The sequence below is a fragment of the Gobius niger genome (genome assembly GCF_951799975.1).
Source record: "Gobius niger genome assembly, chromosome: 9".
Taxonomy (NCBI): Eukaryota; Metazoa; Chordata; class Actinopteri; order Gobiiformes; family Gobiidae; genus Gobius; species Gobius niger.
The window spans coordinates 6,742,319-6,769,911 of NC_136860.1; the positions used below are offsets into that span (position 1 = coordinate 6,742,319).

The 27,593-nt window shown below is 42.1% G+C and overlaps 1 protein-coding gene across 1 annotated transcript; it reads right to left on the minus strand.

The window, feature by feature from the left end:
• On the minus strand, positions 1 to 27,103 carry il1rl2 (interleukin 1 receptor-like 2). Its single transcript, XM_079562922.1, has 11 exons — positions 27,033 to 27,103; positions 19,676 to 19,886; positions 16,334 to 16,511; positions 15,905 to 16,073; positions 12,670 to 12,732; positions 11,361 to 11,487; positions 10,964 to 11,103; positions 7,573 to 7,719; positions 3,401 to 3,565; positions 2,074 to 2,259; positions 1 to 559 (listed from the first exon to the last, which is right to left on the minus strand). The coding sequence occupies exons 1-11, from the start codon at positions 27,082 to 27,084 to the stop codon at positions 243 to 245; spliced, it is 1,755 nt and encodes a 584-aa protein (XP_079419048.1). The 5' UTR covers positions 27,085 to 27,103; the 3' UTR covers positions 1 to 242.
• Between the last annotated feature and the right edge of the window lie 490 nt (positions 27,104 to 27,593).

Here is a 27,593-nt window from a genome sequence, read left to right on the forward strand (position 1 = left end):
GAAAATTACAATACTATCCACAACCCTGAGAAAAACTGTGAAGTGTTGCTCCTTTTAAAAAAAAAAAATACATCCTTCTAGTACAGTACATTTGTGTTAATGTTTCAGGTTCACATTTGTTTGGTCTACAGTGCTTGCTCCACTTGGTTCATCACTCTTTGGTCTGGAAGGCGCAGTATCAGCACCAGCCAAAGGAGGGCAGTGTATCAGTGTATAAAAGGGCCTGACTCTGGGACTCGGCCTCAGACTGGCACTCCTTGAGCTGAGGACTTGGCTGGAGCTGCACTTGGGCTCGACTTGACAAGCTCCATGAGGCCCTGCTTTGGGCGGTGACCACGGTGTGAAGCAGAGCGTGACTCGGGCTGGACTGTTCCGCTGTGCACCCCCCTCCCTAGGGGCACCGGGGGCATGTGGTAGCGCAGTCCGTTCCAGAAGCCCCTCTCCGGGCGCAGGAGGAGGCTGAGCCTGCCCCTCGGTGCGAGTCTCCACCGCAGCGCCCCCTGTGTCCTCCTCAGGTACTGCACTGACTCAGGCAGAGAGCTGTAGTCCACTGGCCCACCTGCAGGGGGCAGTAAAGGGAGATAAAGGCAAATGATTGATAGCTTCCTCTCTCAGACAAAAACGCAAGAATCCAGCCAGTCTAAGGAAGCTTCTTTACACAAGAGTGTGAAAAATGTCTACAGTAAAAAAAATCAATATGACAGCAATATGGCACTTTTCCAATGCAAGCCGTTTTCTTCATTCATGTCAAATCTATGTGAAATAAAATGTATCTGACTAATATATATAAATATAAATATTTCACTGTCTCTTGAGTTTGGTTGGTCTTTATCGAAGAAATACAGAATTCCCAGAGTTTAGCGACTTACAGTATAGTAGATGTAATGCACTACACTGCTGGCACTCCGGACATGGGGCTCACCACTTTCTGCACGCCACACTTGACAACGTGCAGTTCAAGTAGTTACTCGTGATGGGATTTACGGCTCTCTTGGCTCCCAAATGGCTCTTCATATTTTTACATATACAGTTTAAATGGATTTAAATGGATTCATGGCATGTTAAATGAGCTTTTCGACTACTCCAAGCACAAAACAACTATAATCAAGAAAGAAATTAAAAATAATGTATTTGTTTTTCCATTGCTATAATGAAGTGATTTTGGCTTATAGTGGTGTTGTTTTGTCTTCAATAATCCACGTTGATTTTTCGAGATGGTAGAGCCATTTTTTATTATAGCAACACATGAACTTTTAAAGCTGGTAGTAGTTACATATATGTACTCTTTTATTTACAGTCAAAATCCTCAGTGTTTCTCCCCAGTCCCTCCGCCCTGGTCCTGCTGCGTCTGTAGCTGCTGCAGCCTCGCACTGAGAGAGGGACACAGACTCCAGATATCACTGAAGTCCAAACTTTAGCCTTTTGTTGTACTTCTGCTTTAGTTGCTTTTGCAATGGGCTCATCCACATGAGCGGTAAAGGCCGACATTGCGAGTATCGCCCCCCGTGTGTGATCGCATTGTTTACTTTTCACTCCACAAACCCAGCGTAACCATAAAACCTGAAAATATGAGGCGGATCTTTCTCATTTAAGAAGTGGCTAAAAGCTAGAGATGCACTGACTACGTTTATGGATTAGTTTAAGTATGTAGAGGTCTTGATTTTGTGTAAACAGCAGGTTCATTCCTGGCGGACGCTGTTTTACCTCCTTTCTCCCTCTCTCCCCAATCGAAATCTCTTACTCTTTTCTTTTCTCTTTTAGCATTTGCCTTTCTCTATTTTTCTCTAATGTAGCATGGAGAGGTGCACGTAAAGCTTGATAAACATGCAACCTTTAAAAAAAAAAGCAGCTCACGGGTGAGACTCGGCTCTCATCGTTCACTTAAAAGAGCCGGTTCTTTGTACCGACTCGTTCGCGACCGACCCATCACTAGTAGTTACAGTACTAGTAGTAGTCGGCAGGAGTAGTCCTGTACCAATGTCGATGAGGATGACTTGTTAGTAGTAGCAGAAATACGCCCGACACTAAAGGTAGTTACAGTAGTAAGAGCATTCAGAAGCAGTAGTCCCGTACCGATCTCAATGAGGATGACACGTGGCTCCTTCTGCGTCAGAGCGTCGTACAGGCCCACTCTCTGCTCGAAGCACAGCGGTTGGAGCTCCTCTGAGGATGACAGCGGCCCCTGTGCTCCGGAGCCGCACAGCAGCAGGAGCAGTCGGCGGCTTTTCCTCACCGTCTCTGAGAGAGCCTCGTGCATCGCTGCAACACAAAGTATATGCCACCATCAGCTAACGCGTACCCCTGTAGTGCTAATGATGCTAATGACACATACGTTTTGCTAATTATTTATTTACTTTCATACATATTTGAGAAAGCTACTAGATTATGGTTCTCAAGCCATATACAGTAACAGCACTGCTGTTACAGAGCAAGGAATTTTTCACTGGGGTGGCCTAATTGGGGCTCTACGTAATAGGGGATCTAGCAGAAACAGGTACATTCATCAAAACGCTCCCGTGCAATCAATGACATCTCCATCCATCCATCCATCTATCTATCCACCCTCCCATCAATCAATCCATCCATCCATCCATCCATCCACCCATCCTTCCATCCATCCATCCATCCACCCATCCATCCATCCACCCATCCATCCATCCATCCATCCATCCATCCACCCACCCATCCATCCACCCATCCTTCCATCCTTCCACCCACCGATCCATCCATCCATCCATCCATCCATCCATCCATCCACCCACCCATCCATCCACCCATCCTTCCATCCTTCCACCCACCGATCCATCCATCCATCCACCTACCCATCCATCCATCCATCCATCCATCCATCCATCCATCCATCCATCCATCCACCCACCCACCCATCCATCCACCCTTCCATCCATCCTTCCACCCACCCATCCATCCACCCACCCACCCATCCATCCATCCATCCATCCATCCATCCATCCATCCACCCACCCATCCATCCACCCTTCCATCCATCCTTCCACCCACCCATCCATCCATCCACCCACCCACCCACCCATCCATCCACCCACCCACCCATCCATCCATCCTTCCATCCTTCCATCCTTCCATCCACCCACCCATCCATCCATCCATCCATCCATCCATCCATCCATCCATCCATCCATCCATCCATCCATCCATCCATCCATCCATCCATCCATCCATCCATCCATCCACCCAAACCCATCCATCCATCCATCCATTTTCTTCTACCTGTCTGTTGCTGGGTCATGAGGGCAGCCTTCCGTGCTGACAAAAAACACGAGTAAACCATTTCCAGCTATTCCGGCCTGATAGCACAGTGCTAATATGACCAGGTTTGGACAGTGGGTGCATGTGTGTGTATAGCTTGAGATGAGGCCCTCACCTTCTCCAGGGCAGTCGTCTCTCCCGGGGACGTACAGCCTGTACCCCCACTGTCCCTCCAGGTGCCAGGGCAGGACCTGCAGACTGAAGAGGCTGAGCTCTGTGGGGGTCATTCCGGGAGGGTGCAGACAGCTCACCAGGCCATCGTACAACTTCCCATCTTGAACTGCACACAGGACAAATCATCATTGGAATTTTAGGACATGCCAAGTTGAATTCTTCAAGTCTGCATGCAGGTAAAAGCAATTCTGGATTGTTGATGTTCATTTTTTTCTTTTTCTTGCATTTTTATTGGAGCCTACGTACCTGGGGGCATTTAAGCATGAATGAAATAGTAAAGTCACCACTGCTGATGAATCCATGGTTCTGTGGCATTAGACCTGCTACACTGAGTCATTCTGTTTTATAGCTTTGTAATCAATGACTCACTTTTGAACTATTTAAACTGGACTGCCCATGCTTTTTGTGCTGTTCTGTGATTATTGCAAAAACAAAACATTTGTAGTAAGGCCGGGACTTTAACATCTTCATTTTGATTAATCGCATTTTCAAAAAGTCCTGAGTCAGAACCTTTTTATTTGCTTGTTTCTGGTATATAGATCTACATTCGCCCCTCACAACAGTGGCTGTGTCCGACTATAGTCCCTGACCCCAGATTCACTATATAGTAGTGCACAGATTCTGTTGGCGTTTTGGACCAGAAGGCCCCTCCTCTTTCCTCGCCCTCGCCGCGTGTCGTCTCGTGAGGCTGGAGAAAGTAGTGAGCCCGGTGTCCGGAACACTATATCTACTGCAAGTTTGCTAAACTACAGGAACAATGTATTTTTTCGATAAAGACCGACCAAATTCAAGAGGCGGTGGAATATTTATGGATAAATATCAGTTACGTTTGATTTTACGTGGATTTGTCATGAATGAAGAAAACTGCTTGGTAACCATTTATATTCAAGAACTTTATTCATGAAAAATATGCAACACGTGATTTTCACTCATTTGTGTTGTGTTTAGTTTTCCTCTGACTCTCGCAGTGCAATGTGGTCACTGGAGTGCACTATACACGACACAACTGTACAGAAAATGTCAAACTCTTAAAGGCAATGCTTTATGGCCCTTTTGCTACATTAGTTTGACTATATACAATGCAAAACATGGCACTATAAACACTACTGTTTACAAGTGACATGAATGATCAGAGTTCCTAAAACACTTGAAGCTGAATAGCTATAAATGCACTTTGAATTAATTTGTTTGTTAATTAGCTTAACAGATTAACAACACTAAATATAGTTTTAATTTTATTCAATAATAGCGTTGCCAAAGGGGTTTTTGAATTGAAAATGTTGTTTTTGGTTTGCGATTAAAATGCATTTAATTACAATTAATTAATTACAGAACTGTAATTAAAGTCCCACCACTAATTTGTAGTATGTGATAGTGATTAAAAGGGCTACTGCTATGCGATCTTCAAAAACACATATTTAGTGCTGTTGTTTTAAATGTATCATGCCACCGTAGATCTACATTGTAAATTAAGTGTTGTGTGCGAAAGAAAAACATACATTATCCTAAAATATGCAACCGAGTAAACGCGGAAGTAAGAGTCCAAATTAGTGTAGAGTTTACTTTACTATCACGTCAAGAAAATGCTGTTACATAACGTTATTGTGAATGATGTTACCGTAATGTTAAGAGAATGCTTTTACCGTAATGTTTAGAGAATGTTGTTACTGTAATATTTAGAGAATGCTTTTACCGTAATGTTAAGAGAATGCTTTTACCGTAATGTTTAGAGAATGTTGTTACTGTAATATTTAGAGAATGCTTTTACCGTAATGTTTAGAGAATGTTGTTACTGTAATATTTAGAGAATGTTGTTACCGTAATGTTTAGAGAATGTTGTTACTGTAATATTTAGAGAATGTTGTTACCATAATGTTTAGAGAATGTTGTTACTGTAATATTTAGAGAATGCTTTTACCGTCATGTTTAGAGAATGCTTTTACCGTAATGTTTAGAGAATGTTGTTACTGTAATCTATAATAGAAAACGCTATCTCAATGGCCGCCGCCTGGGCGCCGCCATGTTTATTTCCCATACCAACTTTGAAGCTAAGCAGGGACGGGCCTGGTTAGGACTGGGATGGGAGACCGTTTGGGAACACCAGGAAGCCTGGCGACAGTGAGTTTGTGCGTGGTTGGTGCTGGGGGCTGATCCGCCGTTACAACGCGAGTGCACGAGATCTGACTGCCGTGCGTGTGCGCGCATCCAAACAGGGCGATGTGTGTGTGTGTGTGTGCGCGAGTGCGCGCCCGTTTGGGTGTGCGTGTGTGCGTCCGTGCGTGCATGTGTGCGCGCGTGCATCCAAACAGGGCGGTGTGTGCGCGTGCGTGCGTGTGCGCGTGTGTATGTGTGCGCGCGCGCATCCAAACAGGGCGATGTGTGCCATCGTCACTCACCCTAACCTGCAGCTGCAGACGCTCTGCACAGGTACAGTTACCTCCTCCAAAACACATCTGCGTGTCTTTGTTTATGTCTCTCCTGCAGTGACCGAGGCTGTGGTTCATTATAGATCCAGTGCTGCGTAAAGTCAGAGACGCAGACAAATGCGCAAGATCCAATCCTGGCCGTATTCCGTCTCCAAAGCTTTGTCTCCGAAAAAAAGTGCGCGCAAAACATTGCCCAAAACACGAGCCTCTAATCAAACGCGCTGCTCCGACTGATTTATCCTCCGTGTGAGTAAAAGCGAAAATGAAACTACCACTTAACGAGCGCATGGCCTGCACTGCGTAGTTTTTTTCTTTTTTTTTACTTTGCTGCTGGACCATTTGTTTTCTATTTTGCTTTCACGTATTGTGAGCCCAGAGGTACATTTTATTCTAAAGCAGCTTGGAAAGCATTGCCAATTTTATTGTAAGGTTATAAATACTGTCAAACAACGATCATTAGCCTATTTCATTTCAAAACCTACTTAGTATTTTTTTGATTGTACACTACAGTGATGCACCAAACCACGGGTCCTGCACCGTGAACTAAACCGTTAGAGCTGAACCCCTAATATTTATCCATAATTATTCCACTGTCTCTTGAATTCTACTCCCTGAGTTTAGCGAACATATTGTCGTTGTAGTTTATAAGAAAGGAGTACGGGTGCATCAAACACTCCAACTGCAGTTTGTTTGAAATTATTTTTTGCATTCATTCTTTTACACATTTGTAGTGGCCATAGTTTTTGGAATGGGTTGGGAACCACTGGTCTACAGCTGAACTGTGTGACGGGTTGGACATTTCTTTGTAATCACTCATAATCTCAGAATATCAAATGTGGAGACTAGCGAGGCCCGGCCGAAGGCCGGGTCTCAGCTAGTATTTAGAGAATGTTGTTACCGTAATGTTTAGAGAATGTTGTTACTGTAATATTTAGAGAATGTTGTTACCGTAATGTTTAGAGAATGTTGTTACTGTAATATTTAGAGAATGTTGTTACCGTAATGTTTAGAGAATGTTGTTACTGTAATATTTAGAGAATGCTGTTACCGTAATGTTTAGATAATTCTTTTACCGTAATGTTTAGAGAATGCTTTTACCGTCATGTTTAGAGAATACTGTTGTCGTAATGTTTAGAGAATGCTTTTACCGTAATATTTAGAGAATGCTTTTACCGTAATGTTTAGAGAATGCTTTTACCGTAACGTTAAGAGAATACTGTTACCGTAATGTTTAGAGAATGCTTTTACCGTAATGTTTAGAGAATGTTGCTACTGTAATATTTAGAGAATGCTGTTACCGTAATGTTAAGAGAATGCTTTTACCGTAACGTTAAGAGAATACTGTTACCGTAATGTTTAGAGAATGCTTTTACCGTAATGTTTAGAGAATGTTGCTACTGTAATATTTAGAGAATGCTGTTACCGTAATGTTAAGAGAATACTGTTACCGTAATGTTTAGAGAATGCTTTTACCGTAATATTTAGAGAATGCTTTTACCGTAATGTTTAGAGAATGCTTTTACCGTAATGTTTAGAGAATACTGTTGCCGTAATGTTTAGAGAATACTTTTACCGTAATATTTAGAGAATGCTTTAACCGTAATATTTAGAGAATGCTGTTACCGTAGTGCTTAGAGAATGCTGTTACTGTAACGTTTAGGGAATGATGTGTGGTGATAGATGTTACCATAATGTTTGGTGAAGCGGCTCCTCAGGTCTCTGGAGGCCAGCACCAGTTCCACCCTGCAGTAGTACATGAAGGCAGCCAGGAGCAGCAGAGCCAGGCTAAGGGAGAGGCTCCAGGCCAAGGCTGAGTGTAGCTCATTGGGGTCCGCTGTAGTGACACACATACACACTGGGTCATTGTTACAAGAACGGAGTATAGAAAGTGACCAAACAAAAAAATCCTTACAAATTTGTTTGTTCAATGTTTTTCAGCCTAAACTAAAAGTATACAAATATGACATCAGTGTCCACTCTGACGTGGGACGGAGTGGTCCAAATGTTCACAATGTTCTATAGTCCACAGTGACACCTTGTGGTGATCTCTGTCCTGTCGCGTTGTTCTGAATGTCAAATGAAAAATGTGCTGCAAGTTTGGAATTCCCCATAGTCAGCTTATCCCATTCAAAGCTGTATTTCCGCATCAGAGGTGGGTAAGTGGTTAGAATTTACTCCATTACATTTAATTGAGTAACTTTTTGAACAAGGTGAAAGTGTAAGTTTAACCTGTTACTTGCTGTCCCTCCAATCAGGAGGTTAGGGTAATCATTAGGGTTAGGGACAGCAAGTGTGATGTAAGTTGTGTTTCACTCACACAGATCTCACACATAGTTTTAGACACTAGAAGGTCTTGGCTTTCAAATGAGGCGTCACACTGGCATATAGGCTGTAAGTTCTCCTGTCAATACGCTTTGAGATTTGGATATGCAGAATTGGAGAAAGTAACTCAGTAATGCTGAGTATTAATAAGGTATTAATAGGCATTAGTAATTAATAGGCCATTAATAACATGCTTGTGTAAGCTGCTTACTATACTTTTATCTATTAACATACAAGTCGGCCATTATAATGCTTATAAAGATATATTGGTAGTTAATAACATTATATTGTTAACAACTGCCATAAATAATATGCGTACTTATAGCTTACTCCAACAATAACGCTAACCTTAACCCTTACCCTAACAAGATTACTAATGCTTATTAATACTTAATGAGCACACCTTAATAAAGCCGTACCAATAACTCTAATCCTAAACCTAACCCTAAAATAATAATAATAATTTTTTAGACCCTACTACTTTTTATTTGTAGTTCAGTAATATCATTTTGAAGCAACAGTACTCTTACTGTTCAACTGCAAGTCGTAATTTACACTGACAAAAGCATAATTTAGACACCAGAAATTCATTTTTTCCTATTTTTAAACATTTTATGGCTTGATATATTACGTCACCAGTAAAAACGTATATATACTCAGTTACACAATACTTAAAGAGACAATGGGCCTCATTCTGAACATCTTCTTAAGTAACTTCTGAAAATCCGTCCTTACGAAGGCAGTGTCAGGAAACTGCCAGATTCACGACACATTCTTAAAGGAATAGGCCACCGTTTTTACATACTAAGATATGTTCTTAGCTCACTTTAGCCGAGTTAATATATCCCCGTCTGGTCTTTGTCCGCGCGCTCTGTCACGCAAACGGAGCACATACGCAGCCTCTCCCACATGTCACATAGCTCCGAAAAAGCTCACGATAGAAGCTACCAAGCTCTTCCACGTGTTCCCTATTTAAATAAAGTTACGTGAAGTGTTTTCATGCGAAGTATATTTACCCAGAAATGTAGCATGTCGATTTTATAAGCAAATAAAAAGGGGGACTATATTGTGAGGCGTAATGATACGAGGAGTAAAACGTCCGCGCAGTAACTCCTAAAGGTTATTGACGGAAGTGAGCGGGGGAAGTCTTTAGGAATTACTACGCGGACGCTGTGCTCCTCGTATCATTACGCCTCACAATATAGTCCCCCTTTTTATTTGCTTATAAAATCGACATGCTACATTTCTGGGTAAATATACTTCGCATGAAAACACTTCACGTAACTTTATTTAAATAGGGAACACGTGGAAGAGCTTGGTAGCTTCTATCGTGAGCTTTTTCGGAGCTATGTGACATGTGGGAGAGGCTGCGTATGTGCTCCGTTTGCGTGACAGAGTGCACGGACAAAGACCAGACGGGGATATATTAACACGTCTAAAGTGAGGTAAGAACATATCTTAGTATGTAAAAACGGTGGCCTATTCCTTTAAGTAGGGAAAAGACTTTGTACGTGTGCTCTTAGTTTGGTGAATACCGACTTGGATGCGCGTGCATGTGCGGACCAATTAGCACCGCCTATGAGTCACCATATAAGGACGAAAAAGTGCCGCACGCGAAAGAAGCCCAGAGAAGAATATGACTGACGAAACGGGAATCAAACCTAACAACCAAGAAAACCCTCAAATAATCAAGGACCCTCCTAAACCTTTGGGCACGCGAATTAGCTCTCATTACAAAATGTAGATGATACAAAATAGATGTAGACTTTTAGCAGTAATACATTGGCACTTTACTTGTCATTAACATCTTAACTCCCGCCTGAACCGAGAACATTTTCTCCAGTTCAGCTTTACCCAAATCCTGTAGGCCAGTGTAACACCTCATTTGAAAGCTAAGACCTACAAAACGAAATTGATATTTTTCCTCACGTCATCAGATTTTTTTTCATCACTTTTTCGATTTTTTTTGTCCATTTTTATGTCACTTTTTTGTCACTGTTTCGTCAAATTATTAGCGTTTTTTGTCAAATTCTTCTCACTTTTTTGTCAATTTTTTTGTCAATTTTATTCATTTTTTAAATTTTTTTTGTCACTTTTTCGTAAATTTTTTGTCACTTTTTTCACATTTTCATCCTTGTTTTCGTCTCAGTTTTGTTGCTATTTTCACACCTTTTTTCCAGAAGCTTTTGGATTGGGGTAAAGCTGGAGAAAATGTGCTTGGTTCAGGTGGGAGTTAAGGGGTTAATAAAAGTAGGCGACAAGGGATATTACCAACTTATTTCTGAATAAAGGCATCTGTAATATAATATAGTTATATTAACATTTTGGAATGATTTAATATATGACTTAATATGTACAAATATATATGACTCAGAATGTTCCATCAGAACATACAGAACAGGAGATTTGTTTTGTGCGTTAGAGTCCTCATGGCTGTTCTTAGGATTAGGAAGTAAGTAAGAACAAGTTTTGTGAATGCCAAGAAGGCCTTAAGAACAAATGTGTGCATAAGAACGTGTCGTGAACGTTCGTGAATGAGGCTCAAGCAACCCATTGGTATGAAGTTTATTTGTGTGGCTTCATACTACAGGGCTCTCTCCCTCTTCCACAGCCCGAGCACCTGTCCCTGGTCAGGTCCAGGAGTTCAAGCTCAGCGACTGAGTTCTGGAGGAGTTTGAGGAATTTCACTATGTGTCCATAAATAAACAAATGCCAAACAGATTCCAATAATGCATTATGAAAGTGTAAAAGGTGACCTTGAGTGAGCCAGAGCTGTCCATAGTCCTCTCCAACCGTGTTCTTCACACAACAGAAGATGGAGATGTTCAGGAGCTCCTGGTGGACCTCTGAGATGATGAGAGTGGACTTGCCCTTGACACGGCGCTGCTCAGGTACGCTGACGCATAACAGCATCAAAGTGAGGAGAGATTACGAATGGAATAATTTGAGAATCAAGGTAAACGGGAAAAATATACATTTAGCAAATTATTCATCATCTGAAGGACAATTAGTTTTGTCTTTTTTTCAATGTTGGATACAAATAGTTGTTCAAAGGGGATATGCATATCTTAGTTAGTATTTGCATAGTTGTTGTTGTAACAAAATATGATGATATAAATGTAATACAGAAACACAATTAAAAAAAAATCTCACAAGATCCAGGAGTCGCTGACCTCGGGATAGTCTTCTGTGTGAGTGTTGTTCAGGAGCCAGTACATGTCCACGTGACTGTCCTCACTGTAGCCCAGGTCAGCCAGGCACTGCAGCTCCACGCTCCGACCTGCAACAGGCAACAAGATGTCAATGCAAAACGTCAGAAACGGAACATCAGCGGCATAACGTTAGCAGTGAGGCATTAGCGGCAAAGCATTAGCAGAAACAGAAATGTCAGCAGCAAAACATAAAAAGTAAAAGGTTAGCTGCAAAACATTAGCAGCCAAAAAAATAGCAGCAAAACGTTAGCAAAACATTTGAGGCAAAACATTAGCGGCAAGAATTAACAGCAAAACATTTGAGGCAAAACATTAGCAACAAAATGCTAGCACCGAAACATTAGCAACAAAACATAAGCAACAAAACATTAGCAAGAAGAACATCAGCAACACAATGTTAGCACCGAAACATTAGCAACAAAACATTAGCGACAAAACATTAGCAACAAAATGATAGCACCGAAACATTAGCAACAAAACATTAGCAAGAAAAACATCAGCAACAAAATGTTAGCACCGAAACATTAGCAACAAAACATTAGCGACAAAACATTAGCAAGAAGAACATCAGCAACACAATGTTAGCACCGAAACATTAGCAACAAAACATTAGCAAGAAAAACATCAGCAAACAAAATGATAGCACCGAAACATTAGCAACAAAACATTAGCAAGACGAACATCAGCAACACAATGTTAGCACCGAAACATTAGCAACAAAACATTAGCGACAAAACATTAGCAAGAAGAACATCAGCAACAAAATGTCAGCACCGAAACATTAGCGACAAAACATTAGCAAGCAAAACATCAGCAACAAAATGTTACCACCGAAACACTAGCAACAAAACATTAGCAAGAAAAACATCAGCAACAAAATGTTAGCACCGAAAAAATAGCAACAAAACATTAGCAAGAAAAACATCAGCAACAAAATGTTACCACCGAAACATTAGCAACAAAACATTAGCAAGAAAAACATCAGCAACAAAATGTTAGCACCGAAACACTAGCAACAAAACATTAGCAAGAAAAACATCAGCAACACAATGTTAGCACTGAAACATTAGCAACAAAACATTAGCAAGAAAAACATCAGCAGCAAAATGTTAGCACCGAAACATTAGTGACAAAACATTAGCAGCAAAGAATTAGCACCAAAACATCATTTTGGATCTGAGTCAGGATCCTGTCAGTACTGAGATGGACTCTCTTGACCTAGCAGTATGTTGGCCGCGTTGAGGACATACCCAGATGAACCTGGACCACCTGATCCCGAGGGTAGACCACGTGAGGCTGCACAAACACAGTGTCTGTGAACACACACGCACACACATGACTTTACCACACAACCAAATCTCAACACAACAAACCGTAAATCCCTTACATGTTTAGTTTTGAATATGTTGCGTGTGTGTTTGTAAGTGTAAGCCCCTGACGTATTTTGCGTGCTTGTTATTTAGTTCTTGTTCCAAATACACATTCAAAAATGCAGCCCTTCTGTGTTGCACGTCTGCGGGATTCGGGTAGTTTTGGGTTTAGGGCAGGTGGGATGAAAGCAGTACATGGGTGTTTCTGACAGGGGGCTAGGCCCGCTTTGCACCCCCATGTAAAGTCTCTTTAGCCTACATTGGTAGCGAGGAAATGTTGTAACAAGAGGAGGCGGGGCCCGATGCCCGTCAGTGTTTTATCATGGCGGTACATCAGAGCCATCAGTTGGGGATGGCAGTAGTTTTCAAACGATGTTCATTGTCACAGTTGTTCACAGTTGAAGACAGGTTTACTTTATAGTCAAGCCAATTGAACCAGAAACCAGTGGTCATTACCGTTCGCTTATACAGCAATGTGCACACTGCTGAACACAAGGCACAGCAGACTGAGTCCTTTAGGGGGGGGGTGTTTTGCAGTTCATTCATTACCTCTTGCACTTGCTCTTGGATCAGGTTTTTGTGTCCTGGAACATGGAGAAATAACCCATATACTCAACATAACTTGGCTCGGATCTATCTTCAAGATGCTACAGTTCCACATCAGTCAGCCAGAGCACTTCGCTCTCAAAACTCAGGCACTAGTGATTCCTCGAGTCTCCAAAATCACTGTAGGTGGCAGAGCGTTTAGCTCCATGCTCTGGTTTTATGGAATAAACTCCCAGCTCACATTAAAGGAGCAGACACAGTCCCTACATTTAAAACTAGGCTCAAAACGTACCTCTTCGCATTAGCTTATGATCAGGTCAGTTAGGTAAAGCTCTGACCCACAGCCTGAAGTAAATCTGCCTATCTACAGCCTGTCCGTCCATGGGAGTGGATCTCTCCTTCTGTGGTTCTCCCTGAGGTCTATTTTCTCCAACTGGATTTTGGAGTTTTGTCTCGCCGTGTCAGAGTGTGCGGGCGGGTTACGCCCACGCGGCTCGTCACCACCTGCTGCCAACGTTTATTTGGACATTATGTTCATTTACCAGAACTTTGCATTGTCTTGTTTATTGTTTGATTAGGGGCAGACATTATACGTTTTTACTTCTTTCTGCTCCTTTTCATTCATGCTAAATGCTGTTGCATTTTTAAATGAATGAAATAAATAAAAAAATGGAAAAAAAAAAAAATGAAAAAGTTTAGTTTTGTCCGGATTGAACTAAATCTGAACAAGCTTCTAACTTTGCTTGCACGCTACAGAACACAAAGACCCTGTCAGTGACATTAGCTGATAAACGATGGTCATCACCATAGTCATTCTGTATACGACGGGAAATACAGATAAAGGACAAACACATAGACACAATCAACTGACTCATTGGTAGGCATTGAGGGTGAGTTCTGTCGCGTGCAAGCAAAGCATGAGTCGGAGGCTTGTTTAATCCAGACAGTTTCATTGCTTTACTGTTTGTGCAGTCCTGTGAGAGAACTCCTGTTGCGACATCGGTCTATACAAAACAATAGATACAGTGCCTCTCAAAAGTATTCATACACCTAGAACTTTTGCACATTTTGTCATGTTTACAACCCTAAACATAAAGATTTTATTTTGATTTTTTTACTGAACGTTCACACACAAGTAACAGACAACTGTGAAGTGAAAGCAAATTGATACATGAGGGCGTGGGGCGTGCATAAGTATGCATACAGCATTTCTGAGTGCATTAAATTGCCTTTATAACATTCCTAATGACTCCAGAATGTTCACACCTTGGCCTAACCATTAAACAGAGGTCACCTGTGTGTAATCTACTCTCAGTATAATTTCAGCTGTTCTTTTAGGCCTTCAGAGCTGTGGTCGGAGTGTATTGGTCACTAAACAACATCATGAAGGCCAAGGAGCACCAGAGAGGTCAGGGATAAAGCTGTGGAGAAGTTTAAAGCAGCGTTAAGTTATACAAAGATTTACCAAGATTTAAACATCTCACGGAGCAACTGTTCAATCCATCATTAGGAAATGGAAAGAGTATAGCACCACTGCCAACTTACCAAGACGTGGTCATCCACATAAAATATTAGATCAAACAAGGAGGACACTGGTAAGAAATACAACCGCTGAGCTGGGGGAATCTGTACATGGGACAACTATAAGTCTTACTCTACACAAATCTGGCCTTCATATACGAGTGGAAGAAGGAAGCCATTATTGAAAGGAGGCCATAAGAAATCCCGTTTGAAGTTTGCTGGAAGTCATATGGAGGACACAGCTCCATGTGGAAGAAGGAGCTTTGGTCAGATGAGACAAAAATTTAACTTTTTGGCCCAAATGCAAAACGTTATGTATGGAGCAAACCTAACACTGCTCATCGTCCTGAGTGCACCATCCCCAGTGTCAAATACGGTGGGGGGAGCATCATGCTGTGGGGCTGCTTTTCCTCAGCGGGGACTGGGGAGATTGTGAGAATAGTTGGGAAGATGGATGGAGCCAAATACAGAGACATTTTGGAGGAAAACCTGCTGGAGTCACAAGAGAACTAGGCCTGGGGCGGAGATTCACCTTCAGCAGGACAATGACCCGAAACACAAAGCTAAATCTACAATGGAATGGTTCAATAAAAACATATTAATGTGTTAGAATGGCCCAGTCAAAGTCCTGACCTAAATCCTATTGAAAATCTGTGGAAAGGTCTGAAAACTGCTGTTCACAAACGCTCTCCTTCTAATGTGACAGAGCTTGAGTTGTTTTGTAAAGAGGAATGGGCTAAAAGACTTTCTGCTGTTATTACAGCAAAAGGGGGTTCCACAAAGTATTCATGCTGTATGAATACTTATGCAAGCCCCACTTTTCGGTTTTCTATTTTTTGAAAAATAACAGAATCATGTAGCATTTTTCTTTCACTTCACAGTTGTCTGTTACTTGTGTGTGAACGTTCAGTAAAAAAATAAAAATAAAATCTTAATGTTTAGGGTTGTAAACATGACAAAATGTGCAAAAGTTACGGAAGAATCAGCACTTCCTCTGCCCTTGCTTTGACAATTGTGGCGCCGCTGCTGCTGCGCTGAAGGAACATACCGTTTGTCAGAGTCATCTCCACACTCCAGGCGGCGCTGTAGTTCTGTCCTCCCACACTCAGATCTATAAAGCAGGTGTATGTTCCCGCGTCCCCTGGAGTGACCCATGGTATAAGCAAATAGCCCCGCCCAATCACCTGGGCCCCCGACCTGTGCAGGGGAGCGCAGCCCTGCAGACACACAAGAGCGTACTGGTTACAGTGGAACCACCTCATAAATGTGGCTGATGTTTTTCTCTTTGTGCATCTCAGTCTGAATATTTCACACTTTATAAAACTGAAATGAAGGACACGTGATGAGTGAGGACTGCCTTTTTAGCATCTGCATGATTTGGAATTTATGAACCTATAAATGTGACTTCCTGTGTGTTGTTTCTCAAAGATATTTTGGAAACAGGGTTGACAACGGATGATTGCGGTGATGGTGATACCTTTGTCCAGCGAGTGTCCTTGGGGCTGTTGAGGTTGTAGGCTTTGTAGACGTGTGGGAGTTTACAGGGGATCTTCACGTTCTCCCCCAGGTGCAGGGGTCTGTGGTCGGCCACCACCGGACACTTCTCCTCGGACACGGACAGCTGCACCTGAGCCTGCTTCTGCCCACTCTGGGACCTGTGGGTTGGCATAAGTATACTTAATTCATCATTTATTACAACTGTAGAATGTTTCCCTCAATTGTTTTCGAGACGTCACACAAAGGTTGGGGTTCGATTGTCGTAGTAGAGAGTTAAATATTGTCGACTGGACCAGAGTTGACCAGAGTTATCCTCAGAAGCTTCTTGTTGCTGTTGTTCTCAAAATGTGACTGATTAAACATAAAGCCAAAAGTCTGTTTAACTCTCGCCACTGCAGAGGGGCGTGGTCAGGACATCACCACACCTGCAGCACCGGTCAAGAGTTTGGAAATGCTTTTCATATGTATTCGGTTTTCTTTTATTTCAAGATTATTTACTTTCTCACTGAAGGTGTTAATTTCTGAATGAACTAATATGGAATTATCTTTTAAAGGAAATAAGTTGAAATAGATTCTTCCAAATAGCCGCCTTTACTTTGATTACTTCTTTGCACTTTTGACATTCCCTCCATGAGCTTCACGATGTCGTCACAGAAATATTTTTGACTTCACAGGGACAAGGGCCTTTTGAAGCTCATGGAGAAAATGCCAAGTGTGCTAGAATATAACATATAAAACATATGTTTTTGGTTCCTACATAATCCCATGTGTTCATTCATAGTTTACTACTCCTGTAGTAGACCCCCCATTGCAAACGTCTCTCCAAGCGATCCTTTCTTGTACTCTTCCTTGACAATGGAGGGTCACAACTCTTCATTGGAGTCCGTTTTGAGTTCTTATTCCTTAAGGAAGTAGTCTTCGCCTTTGTGTAGTGTCAGTTTTTCAACATTATCATCCTTGGTGGCTGGCAAAAATGTCTGACGCTCCACATAAAATAAAATAAAATAAAATAAAATAAACTGGTAGACAAAAAAGATTTCAAAAATGGTAACGGAATTTATTACAGAAATTAAAGAGGTGCATATAAAATTTAAGCACTTGAGCAGAAATAATGATTGCTTTGATAAAAGGAAGATTAACTAAGGCAGCAGTGGAGGTCGAAGACTGTGTCTTCCTGCTGCAGCCACACCTTCTGCAGACAGCCTTTGCCCTTTATTTCTTCAAAGCGTTCTTCAAAGTGCCCACTAGATGGCGGCAGGAATTCCCCCACTCAAACATATTTGTAAATTTATTTGCAAGTCCATTTCTGGCTCCTACAATGTCTTTAGTGAGAATCACACAATGGAAAAAGTGTTGAAAATGAAGAAGATCCGAAACATAAAAAGTGTTTTACGTTAATGTACAGTTTCCCTGATTGGAATTGCCAGTGTTCTGAGCTGGGACAAAACTAGGAGTCATTAGGCGCCTTTGCATTGCCAAAGCCCTTCTGCTCCTGTGGCCTGAGGAGTCCAGGAGACAATCCCCCGTTTCTTTGTGGGTCTGTGTTTTTTGACAAAAAGTACCATGAATTGGATTACACTCTTTTTCTAATGTGGTCGTAGCTTCTTTCATTTCCCTTGATGCCGCCACATGTATAATCAGTGGCTTTTGTATCTGAAACAGTCAACACAAATAAAATATATCCTCTTTGTCCATTTTCAAGTGTTAGCAGAGACACGCAGACACAGCGCCTGGTCTAACCCGAGCCCGTCCCGGCTGCCCTCTACACGCCACCGCTTCACAGCAGGATGTTTGGGTGGACGCTGACCACGGCTTGAATGACACATGCTCTTTTCACCCGTGAGGGTATGAGTCATGCAGTCTCAGGAGGAAGCCCATGGCAGTTTTCAGATGAGCAGCAGAACAAGCAGCATAGTACTGCAGATGGATTACTACACTCAGTAGGCAGTACTGAGTATCAGTGTGTTATACCACAAGTTATAGCACAGGCTAGTTAGTAGCTTTGATGGAAATGCATAGCTGACTGTGGATCCATTAGAGCAGGGGTGTCAAACACATTTTGGGTCGCGGGCCACATATAATAGAGAAAATGTTTCCAATAAATGAATAATAATAAGCTGTGATTTGATCAAAGCCCCAACTTGACTGTAGCTTCATTAATGACAACGGCTCACACTTGTATTGCACTTTACAAGCCTGTGTCACAAGTTCCTGAAAGTGCAGTAGTCATTATTCATTCACTTGGTGGTGGTAAACTTTTATTGAAGCCACAGCCGCCCTGGGGCAGACTGTCCATTTACCACATGACTATATAATGTGTTGTTCATATCCTGAGCTCTTATTATGTCAGTGCCCTCTGCTGGACACGTGTGGAACTCTATCCTTTTTTTTTTATTAATGCCCCCTAGTGGCTAGAATGAGCATTCTGGTTATTCTTTAAAAATTCATAACTCCGCACAGGAATGGGCGAGAGACTTACTTTTTTTTTTTGACATACTCTGGAATTTATGCTCTACAGGGCAGGGGCCGGAATAAATCATCTCGCGGGCCGGATCAGAACCGCGGGCCGTATGTTTGACACCCCTGCATTAGAGGGAGGTGTGAAAGAGGCTATTTTTGTAAATTTAAAAAAAGCACTCACCCACCATAACCCTTGGGGTGGCCTACGGACCACAGGGACAGAAGGACTTTCTTGATGCAAATGGGATATAGGATATAATGACTGTTTTCACAAAGGCCCTAGTTTGGTCGACCCAAAATGGCTCTCCACCCGAGAGCGGCACTTTTGGGTCAGTGTGAATCCAAGCGCAGCTCTTTACCCACATATGGGTTTGGTGTGAATGCGGCCGACCTCAGGCCGATCTACTCTCACTTTCATGCCTCTTTTTTGAGCAAAGAGAGAATGACCACACGCTGCATGTGGACGTTTGGATTACTGCTCTGAAGAGGCAAATTGGATCAACTTTATATCATCAGTAGATCTCTTCTGCCGGCCTTTCACTTCCTGCTGCAGTAAAGCTTTCCCCTCCATGAGCCGATGAAGTGCATTTCTTCTCACCTTGTGCATCAGTCTCATTGTATTTAACCACAAGACAGATAGAAACAGGTGGATGCCTGTTGTCATGGGCAAATGATGCTGAACAGCTGCCCACAAGGCGATGCCCTCAGTTTCACTCCAAGCCATAACAGGGGCTATTCTAGTAGTTCTAATGATAAAACAAGAGCGAGAAGAAGCTTCTGAAGACAGAACACAGTTGTCAGTCCAGTCAACAATACTGAAATCTCTCCTAGGATCCAGAGACTGAAACGCTGCGACGCTTACCTGTAGTGGCAGGTGTACACCCCGCTGTGAGAGGTGTTAGCGGGCCTGAACCATAGCTGCCCCTCCTGGACCTCCACGCCCATAGTCCCGCCCAGCCCCTGACCGTCTCTGCTCCAGCTCACGTTCGTACGGTGTCGCTGTGCCGGACTGCACGGTAACACGGCCAGGTGTCCCGCGCTCACGTGGAAGGTCTCCAGCGCACCCTGGTGGTCTAAAAGGGACAGAGAGTGGAAAACCTGAAGCGCTGTGGTGGATTCATGTTTGTAGGATTCACTCTACGTGGGTTTGCCTGAAGCTGCGTAAGAGGAGAAAAGTGCAGGCGTCACTGTGGTGAAAACACGACTGCAGGTGTTGCAACAGCAGCAACGTAACTTTCCCTTCTTGTGGCTCAAGCTGTGATGTTGTTTGTCAAAGGGCAGAGTCATCACATTCATCCCTCCCCTTCCTCTGCTGGGCTCAAGTTCTGATCATGTGGTGAGTCTTACAACCTTTTTTGTGGGCGGGACAAACATCGCAGACTTTCCAGTTCATGTGAAGGAGTTTTTCATACAGTACTTTTTACTTCTACCTGAGTCAAATTATTTTAAAGTCGTGTTATTTTGGCTACTCTCCCCACCTCTGCACTTTGGTTCACTGTGACGCAAATAAAAGAATAGAATCGAAAAACTGTATCGTCTACCATGAACAATGACGGCTCACTCACACATTCAAATATAACTAAAATACAAAATACATTAAAGTCCATTATCAAATCAGTTCAGTGTAGACACAGCAGCAGCAGATTCACCGCATCAAAAGAAAAGGAACAGAACAGACTGAGCGACATTAGTGGTTACAACTTATTCAGCTCGTGGATGGCACTGGTGCACGAGGAAGTGTGCCGGTGATTTTACTGCCCTGTTTAACAGCTCTGCCAAGTTTGGCTTTGTTTTTGACAGTGAGATGACCAAACCAAGAGACTAAGTGAAATACCAGTACGCTCTGGTAAACCCTGTTGGCTTTCACAAGTGTGTTCTCCATGTGTTTATCATGATAAAAAAGGTTATTTTGTGTTCATTGAATGAATGTACAGACACCTAAATACTAAATCACATTGACATATATCTGAAAAGCAATAAAGTAGCATATTGTTACAACGTGAACTATTCCCATTAATGTCAAAATAGAAGGAGGTAGATCCTAATAAGCTCTGTGCTCCTGCTTGCTCCTCTGGGCAATATAACTGTTCTTTCAATGAAAAAATTATAGTAATCTTTTACAAAACTGTTATTAAACATATACAAATAATCATTATTTGTGGCCTAGTTAATCATCCCAAAAAATTCAATGTGGGTGCAATTTCTAATAACAGAGGGATGGTGGGCAGTCTAATTATAGCAAAACTCTCATTGATTGACTGCGGAATTCTTCCGCAGTCAATTATTGGTTTTCATGTTCTTTATTATTATTGATTGACTGCGGAATTCTTCCGCAGTCAATTATTGGTTTTCATGTTCTTTATTATTATTCCTCTTCCATCTTTTTCCCGATTTTCTAGAGCTTTCAGCACCTTCATGCTTTGTGCAATTTATGCAAGTTATGCATCAAAATGTTCCGCATGTTGAGGAGAAGGGTGCTATTACTTTTGGGACTTCTGCAACTTACGTTTTTTCCGCAATCGGCCAAAATGTCGGAGATTTTTCCCATTGACTTATAATGGGGCTGCAGCAAATCCATGCGTTTCTGCACTTTTTTCTGCATTTTATGCAATTTCTGCATTTTGTGCATGTTCAGCTTATGCAACTTGTGGGTTTTGAGAAAAAATTGGCCTTCTGCAGATTTCCAGTTTTTTTATACGAGAGTTTGAAATTTTTGCATTGGTGTGTATGGGGGAATCCAGCCAATGGGGAGACTCCAGGCCTTTCAGCCATTTGTGCTTCTGCCAATCAAGCACTGAGGCCATTTCAACAGTTTGACCAGTTTATGGAATTTAAAAGTTTATGCAATATTAACAATTTATGCAAATCAACCACTTTATGGGATTTAACCAGTTAATGCATTTTAAACCGTTTATGCAACTTAAGAGTTTATGCCATTGAGGATTTATGAATTTTAAAGAGTTTATGCAATTTACATAATTTATGCAAATTAACCCATTCATGCACTTTACCACTTTATGCATTTTACCAGTTTATGCAAATTAGATTATGCAAATTAAGCAACTTATGCAATTTGAACAGTTTATGCAATTTCTGCATTCGCTTCCTGCAATTCCGCAGTCAATCGCAATGGCGCAGCCATTGCATTTCTAGTTCCTCTTCCATCTTTTTCCCGATTTTCTAGAGCTTTCAGCACCTTCATGCTTTGTGCAATTTATGCAAGTTATGCATCAAAACGTTCCGCATGTTGAGGAGAAGGGTGCTATTACTTTTGGGACTTCTGCAACTTACGGTTTTTCCGCAATAGGCCGAAATATCGGAGATTTTTCCCATTGACTTATAATGGGGCTGCCGCAAATCCATGCGTTTCTGCACTTTTTTCTGCATTTTCTGCAATTTCTGCACTTTGTGCATGTTCAGCTTCTGCAACTTGTGGGTTTTGAGAAAAAAATGGCCTTCTGCAGTTTTCCAGTTTTTTTATACGAGAGTTTGAAATTTTTGCATTGGTGTGTATGGGGGAATCCAGCCAATCGGGCGACTCCAGGCCTTTCAGCCATTTGTGCAGCTTCTGCCAATCAAGCACTGAGGCCATTTCAACAGTTTGACCAGTTTATGGAATTTAAAAGTTTATGCAATATTAACAATTTATGCAAATTAACCACTTTATGGGATTTAACCAGTTAATGCATTTAACTGCAACTTAAGAGTTTATGCCATTTAGGATTTATGCATTTTAAAGAGTTTATGCAATTTACATCCATCCATCCATTTTTCTTCCGCTTTATCCGGGGCCGGGTCGCGGGGGCAGCAGTCTCAGCAGAGATGCCCAAACTTCCCGATCCACACACACCTCCTCCAGCTGTTCTGGGGGGACCCCGAGGCGACACCAGGCCAGCTCGGAGACATAGTCCCACCAGCGTGTCCTGGGTCTTCCACGAGGCCTTGTCCCACTAGGACATGCCTGGAACACCTCCCGCGGGAGGCGACCAGGAGGCATCCGGAACAGATGCCCGAGCCACCTCAGCTGGCTCCTTTCGACGTGAAGGAGCAGCGACTCTACTCCGAGCTCCTCCCGGGTAACTGAGCTCCTCACCCGATCTCGGAGGGTGCGCCCAGCCACCCTGCGAAGGAAACTCATTTCGGCCGCTTGTATTCGCGATCCTGTCCTTTCGGTCATTACCCAAATCTCATGACCATAGGTGAGGGTGGGAACGTAGATCGATCGGTAAATCGAGAGCTTTGCCCCGACTCAGCTCCCTCTTCACCACGACAGACCGATACAGCGACCGCATCACTGCTGACGCCGCACCGATCCGTCTATCGATCTCACTCTGCAATTTACATAATTTATGCAAATTAGATTATGCAAATTAAGCATTTTTTGCAATTTGAACAATTTCTGCATTTGCTTCCCGCAATTCCGCAGTCAATCGCAATGGCGCAGCCATTGCATTTCTAGTTATACTTGAGATTAAAGTGACAGTATGTGAGTCAGAATGCATTACAGGTAGAATGTAGGGATGCACCGATACCACTTTTTCTAAAACCGATACGAGTATGAGTACTTTGATTTAAGTACTTGCCGATACCGAATACTGATACGAGTACAAGGCATTTTCTTCAACATTCTTACTTTTTTCACAGCAGATTGGTTTGTAATTAGTTAATTTACTCATGTACATTTCCTTAAGTAAAGTAGGCTACACATTTAAGAGCCGTTATATTAGAATTGTGCTGATGCCATTTATTATTTATTTTATTTTCATTCAATATAATTTTTAATTTTTATTGCACCCATTGTCGTGGGTTATTGGTATCGATCTCCCAGTTCAAATGTTGAGTATTTAGAAGAATTATGTGACAGAGCATCAGCTCAAACTAACGATCTTTCTTCTGGGGAATTTCAATATTGAGTGGCTTTCACACACAGTTCACAAGACATTTCTATGAATGACGGATCTAAATCAACATGTATTGACCACATGTTTACAAATGTGCATGAACCGTGTTCACCAGCACGCCAGGACTGACGTATCATTTGATCCTAACCTGTTTGTGGGGATGTAAACGGGTCCACCTGGAGGAGGATGTGAATGCTTCTTTCAGCACTTTTATGGATAAGTTTGTGAAAAGAGTTGATAAACGTGCTCCAATTGGAAAAAAAAGTCTCTAAAGAGTAATAATGTGGCTTGGTCAGACGCAGAGGCACAAGGACATGGGCACATGGCTGTGGTTTTCAAATCTGAAAGTGATGCTGAGAGACTGTGTTATTGCAGTTTAAAATTTAAATTTAAAAAAGAGAATATATTTTTGCCAAAAACTTTGCAGCTCCTTAAATGACAGCAAGCAATTATGGAAAGTTATAAATGAATGAGTGTTTAAAAGGCCAAAGTGTTGTAATATGTAATATGTAATATGTATGTAATATGTAATATGTAATATGTATGTAATATGTCATATGTTGCCAGTCATTAGATATTTGGGTTTTGGTGTGGGTGAAGTATCTGTGAATATAATTGTAAAACCTCTCCTCACCTTTTTTTTTATTATTGGTTTATTTGGTCAGGACAGTGCATGTTAATGAACACACATGGGTCTCATGCATGTAAACAAGCCACACCAGATTGTAGCCCCAAAATGGTATTATTTACATAGCTCTAACATTAAAAATATAGGCCTATATTTTTGTATATATTTATATTAAAACACTTTGTGTTTTCTAATGATTAAAATAACATATCTAGAATTAGTAAAAGAAATATATCAACTTTTATATTATGGTCATAATGCTGGAAAACACTGTCTTGTGTTTTGTCTTTGTCAATAAAAGGTATTAAACTCTGAATTACATAATCTTGTATTGTCTGTCAATAATAATGGAAAAGTAGACGAGTTAAGTTACTGCACGTCCACCATCATTGTGGGGGTCATTGTGTGCCTTATACACTGTGCCTCATATACTGTAAGTGTTCCACCTAGGGCTGGGCGATATATCGATATTTAAGATATATCGATATATTTTTAAATGAGATATGGAATTAGACCAAATCGTGTATATCGGGATATTTCAAATTCCGATAAGCTATGAAGTTAACAAAAAGAAACTGAGCACTTTATTTTGTCCATCTCTTTATGTATATAAATGCTGCCCTATTTTATTTTCTAGGCTATTTTTTTTAATTAAACGTGCACCTTATGGAGCTTTGTTTTACAGCATTTATGTTGATATTTTATAGTGAGTTTCCAATAAAACTACTCGTATTGGGCTTTGACTTTGACTTAACATTTCACAGCTCTCACTTTGCGGAAAAAATATCGGGATATCGTATATCGATGTTCAACCAAAATATATAGGGATATGACTTTTGGTCCATATCGCCCAGCCCTAGTTCGACCCAGTGACAGGCTGCATCAGATGGCTTACATAACACTAAGTAAGGAGGCCATCGTATTTTTGACTCATGGCTAAAGTTAAGTTTCTCCAGCTCTCCCAAGGTTGGCAAAAAATGCATCTTAAAATGTATCAGATTGATGTTTTAAGGGTGGAATTTAAAAACATTTCTTCCGGGGATCATGCCTGGTTACAGTAAAAGAGGACATAGTATAGTAGATGTTCTCTCTCTCCCTGAGGACAAAACAACAGGTTTAGCTCATCTCCTGACGGCAGCATTCCCCAAACTGTTGCAAACATTCTGTGCAAGTAGAAGATCAGGCTTTACTGCATCACATTGTCGACCCATCACCATTCTCCCTGTGCTGAGCAAAAATATCTGAAAGGCTACGTTTGAATCAACAGCAGGTCAGCCGGCAGGTGAGCTCAGCGGCTGCAGCTCCATTCTCAAGGTCCAGTTCTGTTATTCATCCTGACCGAGCGGCTCTTTTGAACGGCTCTTTCAGGTGAACGGTTTCGAACCGGATCTCAGTTGAATCTCAAAAGAGCTGGATCTTTTTTTTTTTAAGTCAATTCGACCCAGAACACAAGAATCAGCCCAACAACGGAGCAGGCCACACAAGTGAAAGATGTATGCTCTAAAGTTAAAGGAATAGGCCACCGTTTTTACATACTGAGATATGTTCTTACCTCACTTTAGCCGAGTTAATATATCCCCGTCTGGTCTTTGTCCGTGCGCTCTGTCACGCAAACGGAGCACATACGCAGCCTCTCCCACATGTCATATAGCTCCAAAAAAGCTCAAGATAGAAGCTACCAAGCTCTTCCACGTGTTCCCTATTTAAATAAAGTTACGTGAAGTGTTTTCATGCGAAGTATATTTACACAGAAATGTAGCATGTCGATTTTATAAGCAGATAAAAAGGGGGACTATATTGTGAGGCGTAATGATACGAGGAGCAAAACATCCGCGCAGTAACTCCTAAAGACTTCCCCGCTCACTTCCGTCAATAACCTTTAGGAGTTACTACGCGGACGTTTTGCTCCTCGTATCATTACACCTCACAATATAGTCCCCCTTTTTATCTGCTTATAAAATCGACACGTTACATTTCTGGGTAAATATACTTCGCATGAAAACACTTCACGTAACTTTATTTAAATAGGGAACACGTGGAAGAGCTTGGTAGCTTCTATCGTGAGCTTTTTTGGAGCTATGTGACATGTGGGAGAGGCTGCGTATGTGCTCCGTTTGCCTGGCAGAGCGCACGGACAAAGACCAGACGGGGATATATTAACTCGGCTAAAGTGAGGTAAGAGCATATCTCAGTATGTAAAAACGGTGGCCTATTCCTTTAAAGTTAAATGCATGATTAGTCAGACAGTCGCAGCGGCCTTTTATTAGTTGTGGCACAAGATTTGATTCACAAAGTCGTTTTTCAAAGCGTGAATATCGGTCCAGTATCGATCGGCTTCGATATTGTGTTACAACATGAAGAAGAGCCAGTGTTTGGAACAGCTCTTTGAAAAGAACGGATCCCAAAGACACTCAGTAAAGAGCCGTAAATCCCATCACTAATGGGGTTCCCAATCTGTTAACAAATCTAACCTTGATTATTTAGGCTTTTTTCATATATATATACATTTATTTAGCTTTTGGTAACAAATGTGTTAGTGAACAACATGACAAACGTTCACCAGTCCTGCACTCCTCTACAATGTGGATTATTTTCTGATAATGGACTGAAAGTAAAACCAGTATATAGCGCGTATCTCGGTAGTAGCGAGTGTTTCGTTGCCAGGTAAAGCACTGAGGCACTACACTCACCGTGAGCCTGGACGAGTGAGAGCAGCAGAGCGGGCACGATCCACAGCGGCATGTTATGAGCTGGCGGAGCGGCACAGGAGCGCGTCAGCCTGGCCCAGCAGCAGCAGCATGGTGGTTTGTTTCAGAGCGAGACCGAGCGTGTTGACTCGGGTCTGGAGAAGGGGAAGTGACAGAAGACGCCCTTCCCACACGCGGATCCCACTGAGGCACTTCCTCAAACAGAGCGCAGAGCGGAGCGGCCGTGTGCGCAAACCTGGGAAAGTCCAGCGCGTAACGGGACTCTAGCAGCAGTGGAGTCTACGTGATACTTTAGACTGAGCTCTACTTTAGACAGCCCAACACAGACACGGCTCAAAGACAACAGGCCGCCGGGTTTTCCCAGACGCAAATTACGCAAATTACGCAAATCGCATCTCAGTCAAACTGCGGCGTTGTTTCACTGATTCATCAACGCGTTGTTACGGGGACAGGCTCTGACGTCACAGCGCCTACTTTGCCACATAAAACACCCAAACGGAGCAGTCTGCTGAAGTGGATGAGCGGGAGAGACCGACCGCCTTC

Excerpts from the sequence above, each read along its gene's own strand:
- il1rl2 (XM_079562922.1), bottom strand. The coding sequence starts at position 27,084 with ATGCCGCTGTGGATCGTGCCCGCTCTGCTGCTCTCACTCGTCCAGGCT. Across the intron at positions 11,488-12,669 it reads GGTGGTCCAGGTTCATCTGG|GTCGGAGCGTGGAGCTGCAG; the intron begins GTATGTCCTCAA and ends TGCCTGTTGCAG. Across the intron at positions 2,260-3,400 it reads AGACGACTGCCCTGGAGAAG|CGATGCACGAGGCTCTCTCA; the intron begins GTGAGGGCCTCA and ends TTTGTGTTGCAG.